Source organism: Parasteatoda tepidariorum, chromosome 7, assembly GCF_043381705.1.
Source record: "Parasteatoda tepidariorum isolate YZ-2023 chromosome 7, CAS_Ptep_4.0, whole genome shotgun sequence".
NCBI lineage: Eukaryota > Metazoa > Arthropoda > Arachnida > Araneae > Theridiidae > Parasteatoda > Parasteatoda tepidariorum.
In genome coordinates this window covers 36,393,786-36,407,148 of record NC_092210.1, presented here as the reverse complement: position 1 = coordinate 36,407,148, position 13,363 = coordinate 36,393,786, and the positions used below count along the sequence as shown (strand labels likewise).

The following is a 13,363-nucleotide window of genomic DNA, read 5'->3' as shown; positions in this document are numbered from 1 at the left end:
TATATATATATATATAAACTGCTGTTTGTAGAAAATGCAACACCATGAAAGAATCATCAGAATCAAATGAAATTTAATGCAGAAACGACTTGTACTGATACAAATAAATGATGAAATTTTCAAAACAAAAGAAACAAATTAAGCGTCCGAAATCAGTATTTGGTGCAGCCACCACGCGCTGCAATAAGTGCTGCTATACGACGTGGCATGGAGTCAAACAGATGTTGAATATCTGCTTGAGGAAGAGAATTCCATATCGCTTGTATGCGCAACCAAAGTTCGTCTTTGGAAACTGCAGGACGCGGATCAGTTTTAAACAAGCATAGCAGGACTCTTATTACTTAACATTTAATGATAGCATAAAAAGAAATATTTTATTATCTTTATTATTATAAACATAAATGATTTTCCTTAAAAATACATAAAGCACTCGAAGAAAGGAGAAGCTATTTACGAAATAAAAATAATACTTTTCAACTTTTCTAGCATACAATGATTGTTAACGCGGTTTTCATCTGTTGAAATCAGTAAAATTATCTGAACAATACAAAAAAAATCTATGTTTTCGTATATAAATAGCTGTTTCAAAGCTTTAATTTTCATATTTTCTTTACAAACAAAATGAAAATCTCTTTATGGAACCATTTGCAAATACGCTGTTTACCGTGATAAACAAATACTTCGTGTTTTAGCTTCAGGCTAACACACCGAATCAAACAAAAAAAAATTGGTAAAATAAATAAATGGTACTTTAACAAATATCAGTGAGATATTTTTCTTCATTTTATAAAAAAAAGATAAGGTTTCTCAAACAAAATCAGTTCAATATTTTCTCATTTAACAAAGCCCGAAGCTAAATATCTAAATATTTTGTGATCATTTAAGGAAAATGAGCGAATATGTAGTAAAGTTTAAAATTCTTCAGAAAGGCTAATGCAGTAGTATTAGCAAAAAGTTATGTTTGGAAATATAAATAAATCTATTTAAACGCATTAAATTAAAAACAGAGTGATTTGCTTTTGAAAAAAATTTGAACTGAACTAGTTCAATTACCAGTGATTGAACATTTAAAGTTAGGTCTTGTGTAATCTCATTTATTTTTATTGTTACAACGGAAGTTGTTCAAAGATGTAGATCAGAACAGAAGGTGATTTAACCCATAAAATACCACTATATAAACTGCACATAATACGCTTTAATGTACAATCTACACTTATAGTCATATACAGTTAACTTTTCTGATAGTCATATACTTTTCTGAAAATTTTACACATTATATGATTCTAAAATCGAATACTTAGCTTCTTCTGTGGATAACAAAGACACATGGATCTCTTAACTGAAATTTAAACTAGATGACAGACCTTAAGGTACTTTTTCCCAATTGTAAATTTTCTTATATCGCAAAACTCGCTACCAAATTCTAAAATCACATAGTACATCATTTAAAAACAAGCATCACATCATTGAGACAAGATAATATTGCATCTTATAATAATATTTTGGCAAACATGAGGATATCTATGGAATTAACTTGGTTTAAAATATTTCCAGTTGAGTTTCGGCTGATTTCATATAATTTTGAGTTTTTTTTTCTTTTTTGTCAATAAAACGGGCAAATGTGTTTATTTAACAATTTTGTAAATTTGTTACGGCTGGTAACATTTTAATGTTTATTTGGAAGTTTGATTGTTTATTGGAAATTTACTTGAATACTTTAATATACTACAGAATTTTAGTTCCTGTACATCTAAATTAGTTTTTATTTCAGTTTTATTTTTTAAAATTTTAGTCCTCCTTAAAAATTTAGTCATTCCTTGTATTTACAGTTAGTTCAGCTTTTTTTTTTAGTTAAAGAGTCAGTTTAAATACGTTATCGCTAGAAAAAAAAACATATATTTTACATCATAAGACGGGTCAGGAACTTTTTTGCTGCAAATAATTTTTGCGAAATAATATGAATTATATTTTATAGTTTACATGTTTTTTTCTATCGATTCAGTCGTTCACTCTGTAATTTTAAAAAAAATGCAAAATTGCTAGGAAATTAAATTTAAAAAAAATGTAACTGTGAAAGTTTTATATGCATCAAAATGAGCATTATTTTTATCACTTTATTCATATTATTATTAGGTTTTGAATTGATATTTTTGACAAAGATTGATTGATTTTTTTTTGGATTTTTTTTTTTTATAATTTTCATGGCTAGTGATTTCAATTTCATGTATTATTATGTCGTAATCAAATATTTCGGAAGCTTTAAGAACCAAAATTAATTTATTATTTATTAAAATCATTACATTAGAAACAATAAAATAATCAAATAAATGTATCTAACAATTCATGGAATGTATTTGGAGTGTATCATGAATTTTTCAGAAATATTTCCTTTAAGTAATTATGAGGCAATTACGTTAGAAATAAATAGGAATCCGAAGAAATGGAGCAAATACGGTGCATAAATGTTTTTATTTGTCTTCTGGATTTGATATAAGGGAATCAGTTGCATCAGTCGTCAAAGACTGAAAAGTAAGATCAGTTTAGTAACATATGGTCAATTTCGAGGTGTTACGCCATAAACACCTAGCATAAAAAAACATAACCTGATGAAATTATTTTTAGCTTCTCTCTTTTAAAGATATTATCAGTGACTCATTACGACATTATTTATACCGATATTATCGGTGACTCTTTACAACATTATGACTTTTTTTAGACAATTTTTTTCCAGAAATATTTCCTTTAAATTTTTTCGATGAAATTAGATAGAAATATTAAACTCTAAAAAATTCTGCAAAAAAAAAGCATAAATGTTTTTATTAATTTTCTGGATTTGATATAAGGGAATCAGTTGCATCAGTCATCCAAAACGCAAAATGTTAGATCTTCACAGAAGCATATGGTCAATTCTGCAGTATTACTTTTTGAAAGGCTAACATAAGCATAACCTGATGATATTATTTTTACTTTTTATTTTTCAAAGATTTTATCAGTGACTGTTTACGACATTCATGTCACTAACAGTTTTTTTAAGCAAAAACGTTATGCAAAATAACATTCTTTGAAATCATGATCAAAACGTTCTGAAAAAATATCGCTTTTTCTCTATTTTAGTTAAATAGATCTATTTCTTCTTTTATATAATATTCTCCTGTGTTCCAGAATATCAAAACAATGTCTAATGGATTGCATTAGTCACTTTTTTGTAAAAATAATATATTTCCAAAATCACAATTTAAAATTAAATTATCTCTTCTCATACTACTAATTAGGTTTTTTGTAGCGAAAGTAAAATCATAGGAACAAGAAATATTTTGTTGAAAAATAATTTTAGAAATATTTTAAGTCAATTGCTGTTAATTTCAGAATATTTTGCTTTATTCAAGGTATTTTTTGGAAGGAAAAATTAAGTAATTTAAATTTTAAGAAAGCGAATATTTGACTTGAAATATAAAAAAATAAACACTTTTTGTAGATTAGAAGAGAAAAGTAAGAATGTATTAAATTATTTAAAAATTTTAAAGGCTTGTACAAAATTTTTATTACTTTTTTAATATTTAAAAAGTAATAAAAATTTAATATATTGTTTTCTTTATTTTTTAGAACATGAAGAATATACATTAAAAGATCAAACTCCAGAAGAAAGGAATTATGAAGGTAAGAACTTAAAAACTTAGTTACTTCTGTTATCGTTTAATAAAAAAATTAATATATTAAAATACTCTATTTTAAAGATTAACTTAATATAGCTGTCATAAGAAACTCTATTTAAAAGATAAGTGAAATTTCCTAACATCGTGTTATTTAAAATGTAATTTACGATATTACACAATGTTTTTACTTTTTTTTTTTTTAGCATAATAACAATCATTATTATTTATATTTAAAATTATCACTATAATTTTCATCGCTTTTGTTACCTTTCTCATCGTACTGCTTGCGTTCTATATCTTATTTTTTTAAAATTTTGTTTTTAGTTTTTGATTTAACCATTTAAACAATATTTACATATTCTAGATAGTTTAGAGTTCTTTTTCANAATTGACATTTGCTTAATATTTCATTTGATTCTGATGATTCCTTCATGGTGTTGCATTTTCTACAAACAGCAGTTTATTTAAAATTATCACTATAATTTTCATCGCTTTTGTTTCCTTTCTCATCGTATTGCTTGCGTTCTATAATTTGCTTTTTTTAAATTTTGTTTTTAGTTTTTGATTTAACCATTTAAACAATATTTACATATTCTAGATAGTTTAGAGTTCTTTTTCAACACTAGTCTATATTTATTGGATATTCCAGTTACAGTGAATATCACACAATTCAAAATGCGTTAAGCAGTGGGCAATATCTAACGAGGTCTAAATCAAAGAAAAAAATAGTCAACGACAGAGCTTTTCTTTTCATATTTTTATATCTTTTTCATAAATGTGCTTTTCAAAAATTGTTTTTTCTTATTTTTTTCATAAATAAGATACATGTTTATCTAAACATTTACGGTAAATGTTATAGCTATGGCAAAGACTAGTATGTATTTCGGTTTATGAATCGAACTCACAACCTTCAATTCTAAGACCTCACGCATATCATTTGTTGCAAAATTAAATAACACGAAAATAGGAAGTACTCACTTTTTATGGCTTGCATGGTTTTTATTAGCATTAAATCCCTTCCCTACAGATTTTTATAAATGTTAAAGACTAGCATGTAAAACATGTTTACCGGTTTCGATACCTAGCAAAAACTAATTACTCATTCAGCATTTACCAATTTATTTCATAACACATTTTCCAATCAATTGGTATAAGTCTAATTATTTTTAATGCCAAGTTCTTAACCGCAAACAAGTTAAAATGAAAAGTTACTTTTTCATTTGCTGTTCATATTTTCATCAAATAGCTAAGCCCCAAAACTTCGAGAACCATCTAAAGTTTGAATCCCCATATTTAAAGCATACGCAAAATAGTTTCTACCGACAAACAATTTTAAATAATATGAAGAAAAAAAACAATAATAATCTACCAATAAAGCATACAATCATCTACTACAGAATTCATGTAAGGGCAAAACGATGTTTATTTTTAATAATATACGAAATTTTTAACAATGTATGAAAATGTATTTAAACAAGAGCTTTTTTTAAATTGCTGTTTAAAGGTTTGACATATTTTATTTATAATTTTTTTCAAAGAAATTTTTTAAAGGTTTCCTCCTCCTTTATCCCTGATCTTATCCGCAGTTTGTCGTGCAAATGCTATTTGGTAAAGAATTTGATGAATTTTAATGCTCCAAATAAAAACTCTTTAATTAGAATTCAAGTAAAATAGCAGCGACACTCATTAACAAATGTTTTTTTTTATACAAAACTAAGGAAGCGTTAAACGACAAATAAACGCAGAAAGATCTACCTGATTTATGTCGTGTCACTTTTAAAGTAGTTATTTTTCTTTTTAGTTTTTAAATGATCCTTACATTCTTTTCTGTCTAAAGCAACGATTTCCACAAACATTAGTGGCATTCTTTTCCTTTTCTAAAATGTAATAAATACGAAAGTTTCAAAGGTAAAACTTTTGAAAACCGCCAAGCAATATTTGCTCTAATTGATATTCTAAATGGTGAAAAATATTTTTATCTTCGCATTCCAAGCAAGTAGAAGTACAAAAGTTTAATTGAAAACTTGACAACGCTTTTAAAAATTAGAGTAAAAGTTTAGAACCAGCTAATGAACACTCGTGTGGTTTTAAAGAATTTTAAAACCACCCACGTCCACCCTAATATTCGATATTTCTCCATTTACAATCAACTTTATTTATTTTTCTGGTTTTAAAAATAAGTCAAGACAAACTTCAATTGTTTAAATCAGTGCAATGTGTCATTTTGCAACACAATGTTGAAAAATATAAATTTCAGTCACTGTTCGAAACGAATTGTTTGTGAATTTTCAATTTTTTTTCTAACCTAATCTTCTCTTTTTATCAAAGCAAGCTTCCAAAACTCTTAAATTCTATTAACTATTTGTTTTTGTGAATTTATTATTGCCATGTAATATAAACAATAGTTAATTAAACTTTAATTCAACTTTGATATTTAAAACACCGTTTAAACAATCACAAAAACAATTTTTAATAATCACTTTCATGCTTCAACTATGTATTTCATTATTTATTTATTTTTGCATCTATCTGAGTAATCGGTGCTTTGGTGTATTTAGACAGATCTGAAGAAAATATTTTTCATGCGCACTGCTTATCATTAAGAAGAACATTTTTTCTGATTATGGTATAAACCCATTTTAGGCCAAGCATATAAATTTATAAATTGTGGTATTATTTCATTGAAATATGCTTACATTACATTCATTAAGGCACGCAAAAAATTTCGTTCATAAAAAATTACATTTTAATCAAGAAATAAAATCGGGCGTATAGGCACTATTCACCAAATCAACGAACACACCATTTAGTTGAACGCTTGTTTTCTTTATGAAATTTGTCTTATTTTTTCATTTACACACTTGAAACTTTAATCTATCATAAAAAAGCATGATGATAAATCTCAAAAGGAATATTTATACATTTGTCAATAGCCGTTTTAAGTCAAACTTTCATAGTTTAAAAATTTCTCAACAGTAAGTGTTTACTCCAATTGAATTACTATTAATGTTTGGGTGTCTTAAAAACCCTTGGCAATAGTAGAAAAATAAAATTAGTAAAAAATATACATCACAGTGTTAATAAAATAATATTTCTAGAAATGTTGCGTTTCCGAACCATTGATCGAAAATGGGTTAAAGGAAGAGAACTGTCGTAAAAAATTAACTTTATTAAAGTAAATAATTTTGCTTAGAGTCATTTCTTAAAAAAAACTCAAAAGGATAAGTTGTTACAACAAATGTGATGGTTTAACAACCCTGAGATATTTGTAAATTTTAAAAATTGCTCTTCTACCTTAAATAGTTTTGTTTATCATTGCAAATTTAAACAACATCTACTAGAGAGATAACATTCAAGGTACCTGACTAGTTTCGACAACTTTTTTTATACATTATTATAAAGTTCAATAAACTAGTTCATTTGTTTTATTACGTGTAAAACTTACAAAACTAGCAAAAAAATATAATTATTATTTTAAAATGTCCATTTTTAGGAAAAAAATAAAACATTTTTTTGCGTATACGATAAACACTGTAAAAAATTTCTATCACTTAGAACAAAAAATCTTTTGAGGAGCTTATTTAGAAAGCTATCAATTAGGTTTTCAACTATTATCTTAAAAGCAAGTACATATACTATTGAGTAAGGGATCACTGTAGTTAAAAAATCATTTTTTTTAAATGTTCACTCTTTTCTTTCATAAAAAACATGCACAAAAAATGAAATTCTACTTTTTTCTCTTAGTCTGTTGTTCAAAATATGTGTGCTATAATCATACAATCTTATGAAAATTTGCAGACAATTATTTTATAAATAGCAAACCCTGTTTAAGGTGTTGTAAAATGTGAATAAACCTGATTTTGAGATAAACGCATTTAAAGACTTAAAAACATTAGTCTATCCACTGTTATCACCTTGCACAAGAAATTGCCATAACTTTGTAAATAAGAGGAATACAAACGAAAATAAAATATTTTTTAGGCCTAAGAATACAGGGACTCTAAATTAATAACAAACTCGATTTTGAAAATTTTACTCAAAATTATGTTTTTGTACTAGTCGGATACCTTTAATTAGAAATATCAAATGGAATTTCAATTTAACTAAAAACTAAAGACTAAGATAAATTTAATGTGAAGAAATAAAACGCAAAATATGTAAAAGGCAAAAACGTGTGCTTTATCTTTCTTTCCTAAAACACCATACTCTAATTGGAGCACAGTGTTAATGAAAAAAAAGATAACACATTTTCCTTTTTTTGGCTTTTCATTTTTCGCCGTATAATATGTCAGATAGTACAATATATCATTTTTATTAGAGGAATACCCTTTAAAAAATTACATACTAAAAAAATGAAATAAAACGTATTCAGTTGATAACAATATTAAAAGAATTCATATTGCTTGTAGAAAACAAATAATGTAATATTTGTTATAATTTTAATAATGGAAATTTAAAAGTATGCTTAAGATTAAATAATCAATGTAAATATCTTTGTCAAAAATGTATTGAACTTTTTGATTGTTAGAGGCATCGTTATCATTTTAATAATTGAAATTTGAAACTTTAATATGGTTATACTTTTGATTCAATAATCAAATTCAATATATTTGTTAATGATGTACTACACTTTTTAATCGTTAGAGGCATTGTTGGCATTTTAATACTGCAAATTTAAAAGTTAGTTTGGTTATACTTTTGATTAAATAATCAATGATGATGTCTTTGTGAATGATGTACTATAGTTTTTCGTTTTTAGACGCATTGTTAGTATATAGATACTGGATATTTTAAAGTTAATATGGTTATGTTTTTGATTAAATAATAAATATTAAGATCTTTGTTAATGATGAACTATATTTTTTAATTGTTATAGGCAATATTTATCTTTAATAAGGTGCCATCAAATCAGAATTTCCTAATTCTTAGTAAATATAATCTTTAAAAAAACTTAAAGTGGGATTTTAATTTTTAAACATTTCGTGACAAACAATTAAAACTAAAGAAAAATAACTCTAAATATTTAAGCTAAACACTAATCCATCTAACGTAAACCTAATCTAAAAAACACTAGTCTAAACAGTAAGTTAAAAAATAACTATCTATTTAAATTTTTCCATAAATTACGATGCTGAACACCTAAAATTCACTTTGGTGTGAAGAGAAAACTCCAAACAGGCAAAAAGTAATAGATAAGTAATAGATTAATTAGGAAATAGATAATAATAGATAAGCTGTGTAAACACAGACAGAGTAAAAATTAAATAATTATTGTTACTATAATTTTTTAACTCGCACATATCCTCAGCCACATTTAGGTGGATATTTTAAATATATGATACGAGTTTTTTTTAGCAAAACTTCGGATATATTTTCCGTGCAACATGTAACCATTTTAAGCAAACATTTTAAAAATGCTTTGTGCACACCGGCTGTACTGGAAACATTTTTTGGAAAATAAGAAATCAGCAGCACTTTGTTTTCTGTGAGGATGGATTTAATCAATGTTTACTGAGGAAAAACTCATGATTTTTTTTTCAAATTCTGGGGATATCAATTCGATTTAAATAGGGTTTCATCAGGCTTTCTTAACTTTCATTATGCGTGTAGATTCACTTTTCCGTCTCTTCTAATCTTTGTCCTAGTACGATTCTCTAATCTCATGATCTTTTTTACTTCAATGTGTATAAATAAAAGATATAAAAACAAAATTATTGTTATTTCCAAATATCACGAAAAATTGCGTGACAGACGATTCTAAGGAAAATAGTTCGTCAAAGAACTTGGTCACACACGTGCTGTACGTCAATGCGCAAAAAGTAAAAGTGGTGTAAAAGCTCTTAGCCTATGACATAAAGCTTAACGATTCATTCGGAAGGGATGGACGACTTTCAGCTAAATTTTTGGTACTTTATCAAATACTATATTCTTTTAGTTGCCGTTTTTGTTTTGAAGTTTTATAATTGTGCTTTTACACTATATTTTTTTGTTCTTGTTTTTAAGTTTTATTATTGTTGGTTTTACTTTTCAATACGAAATTAAATTTGCATTTTTAGAAATCATGAATTACGCACAGATAGGTAACTAATGTTGATAAAAATTAAAAGCTTTACGATTTATTCAGATGTGATCAACTACTTAAAGTAAATTTTTTTTTACTATTTCCAAATACTATATTCTTGTAATTGGCGTACTTGTTTTAAAGTTTTAAAATTTTTTTGTTGTTTTCAAACGAAATTTTTTTTTTAAATTTTATAATTGTTGTTTATTGTAATTTTCAATAAACTAAATAATTTGAATTTTTAAAAATTGCAAAGTGCACACGCAGTTAGTTAATGATGATAAATTAGTTGAACTTAGTAAAATTGACAAAACACACATATATTTCAATAAGAAAATTTATCAAACAATTATTTTTAATTCTTAAGCAAAATTCCATTACTGACTCATGTATAAATATGTAAGATTTTTTTTATTCATCTTAAGTACATTTCTGAAGGTAAATATTATAAATATACGTTTATTTAGAAATCGAACTAGAAATTATGCGTAGGAAAATAATGAATTTTTTTAGAATAAAATTATCTTTATTTTTTAAATGCAGATTAAAAGGAACTTTTTAATATGTAGCGAAATATATGTTAAGGTTTCGGAAACATTTTCTAATAACAAGACGCATTTTTTTTGTATTCTTAACATACAAGAAAGGTCACTTTTTCTTCTTTAATACAGTGGATTATTGTACAAAGTCATTACAATAAAACACAGTTTGCTACTTTACAATACAGTCATTGCATCTAGAAGAGAAAGATTTATGCTATGCTATGCCAGCCTTTGATATTCATAAAAATTCACGTGTTGTACGCAAAATATAGAGCCATGGTGACTTGGATTGAGAGCTTACCTCCTTATGAAGTGAACCGGGTTCGAATCCCAGCGATGGCTGGATAATTTGAAATCCACAGCCGGGTCACACAGACCTCAGAGCTGACGTAGAATATCCACGATGGTAGACGGATGATGGGTTAGAGTCCCCTTGCAATTAGGCTAACCGTGGAATGTTTTCATAGATTTGCTCCCCATGTAACGCACACACAGGTTAGTTTTATCAAAAAGCCCTCTACGAATTCAAATTTCTCCCAATACTTAATCGTGGAGTTCCCTTGTCCTCTAGATTGGATTCAATATGACAAGGCTATGGAGTTGAACATTGGTCGTCGAAATCCCAAAATTCGGACGGCTGTTCAACGACATTTATAATATGTAAAATAAAATACATTGTATTACATTACAATGAAATACAGACTTTTAGATTACAATATGCAGGGCTGATTGTGCTCCGGAAGAAATCCGGAGATCGAAGGTCCAGGCGTTTCAAAAAATCATTAATCACAGAAGTTTCCGGAAATCAAATTTTCAAACGTAGAACTTAAAAACACAGTTTATTTTATTTGTCTGTAAAGGAGAGCCAGAGAGATACTTTATAAGCTTATATTCATGATTAATATTCATTTTTTATCCGTAAATAGCTGTTATAATCATAAACACAAGAAAGAAAGACATATTTGTAAATTTTAATTACTTCTCCAGGTCATCNGGGAGAGCCAGAGAGATACTTTATAAGCTCATATTCATGATTAATTTTCCTTTTTTATCCGTAAATAGTTGTTATAATCATAAACACAAGAAAGAAAGACATATTTGTAAATTTTAATTACTTCTCCAGGTCATCATAGGTAAGTGTAAACGGTAAGGTATATGTGAAATTTTAAATATATTTTAAGTAAACCAAGAAATATTGAGAAAAAGGAAGGAAAAACAGTGTTTAAATTTTTTTTTCTAATTTTTCAATTTAAACTGTTTTTTTTTTTTTTAAAAAAAGAAACTCAAGAAATTTTTCCGGAATTTTGACTTAGGCTCACATTTACCCCTGAATACGGTCATTATATCTAGAAGAGAAAAATTTATGCTATGCATTGTTAAAATTTGATATTCATAAAATTCATGAGCTACAGACAAAATATGTTTACTTTATATTCATTACAATGAAATACATTTCATTATATTACAAAACAATGCATTACATTATATTACAATACAATCTTTACATCTGGAAGAAAAAGATTTATGCTATATAATGTTAGACTTTGATGTCCGTAAAAATGCATGTGCTGTTGACGACATGTAAGTAAGAGGTTTTTGTAACAGATATTTTGTAGCAGATTCCTAAAATGTTTCCAACTCTGCATTAGGAGCATTAATAATTTCTAAGAGATCTTCAGGTAGTAAAGTTTTCCTGTATCTTTAAATCTTATAAGCATTAAAATTATATTGTATGCGTATGGATGATATGGTATAAATGGAAAATATATCTCTTTATCTAGAAAAACAAAAGTCTGTCTCAAAGTATGTTCGTTAATATCTCGAGAACGGGAGCAATGATTTGTATTTCTTTCCAGAGTTTGCTAATTTTTATGTGATTATTTGTAAGAAGTCACTGCTTTCTAGTGCTGCTTAGTTCAGGCGCAATATCGAAAATATGAAATTCCATTGACAGAAAACCGTTGTTACGAATTAAAAGTTCCCCAATAACTTTTGACTGACTTCATTGATTAGCATGGTGTTTATTTGTTCTTGTTACAGATTATTGGTATTATTTTGGATAGTATTGATTGGATTTTGCAATACGATATTTTTCATCTCTCTATACATTGTGCTGCTAACATACAGCGTTTAAAATACGTTTTTTCATTGCTTCAATGACATAACACGATTACAAAATATTTTTAAAAAAACCAGATGAATCTCCCTAAGAATTTAAACATTAAATTCTCGTTCGCTAAAATCTTAGGCAAAATTACGAAGTAAAGAACGCTTTTTAAAAGCATAAACGTTATCAAAAATTAAAGAAATGTTATATTATAACCGCCACTAGTAATTTTAAACATAAATATTCTTATTCTAATTCCTCTTTTTAGTTTTTCAATTTCAAGACTATTAAAATTACAAAATATAATTTAATTATTATTTTTGCCAAATATAAATAATAATTATTATTTTTGACATCTTTTCTACTAACAAATCTTTTATTCTCTAACTGCATATTATTATACTGTAAATGAAAGTACTATAAAATTTATAAATACATAACAAATTTTAATGGCAAGATGTTGGGTACCAACAACGGCTAGATTCCTTAAATCACATGCTTGTATACTCAAATTTAAGGCCTTAAATCATATAAGTCTTACATTCTAGGTAAAGAAATTTATTGTCATAATGTTCGTTTCATTTCGACGAAAACATCCATAGATATAAAATTCATAAGCTTGCATAGTAAACGATAGTAAATGAATGGAAATTTAGTTTTAGAAAATTTGCTAATTTGACTTATTATCCATCAAAATGCCATTGAGATAATCATCGTATTTTTTTAATGGTAGCATATGCCTGAACTTTTTATTAGCAAATTCACCACAGAACCATATGACTCACCGTTCTGCCTATGTTATTGGTGCGCTGATACCAGAACCTCTAACAGTTTGAGGCCATAGAATTTTTTTGTGAGCAAAAGTAGAATACACTCAAAAACTTTAAGATGGTTAGAGAGGGGGGGAGTCCAAGAAAGACAATGTCCTGTGCTTCAACTCAAACGGATCTTCGCAAACGTGGGCTCCAAGATCGAAGTATTGAAGGCATATATATATATA

At 26.8% G+C, this 13,363-nt stretch overlaps 1 protein-coding gene across 2 annotated transcripts in view; it reads left to right on the top strand.

The window, feature by feature from the left end:
• The window catches only part of LOC107453725 (lachesin), a 257,834-nt gene that overhangs the window by 82,111 nt on the left and 162,360 nt on the right, over positions 1–13,363 (top strand). For both annotated transcript variants that reach the window (XM_071183280.1, XM_043042726.2), the window contains exon 2: positions 3,604–3,657. In XM_071183280.1, the coding sequence (XP_071039381.1) occupies positions 3,604–3,657 (54 nt within the window). The remainder of the gene's footprint in view (positions 1–3,603; positions 3,658–13,363) is intronic.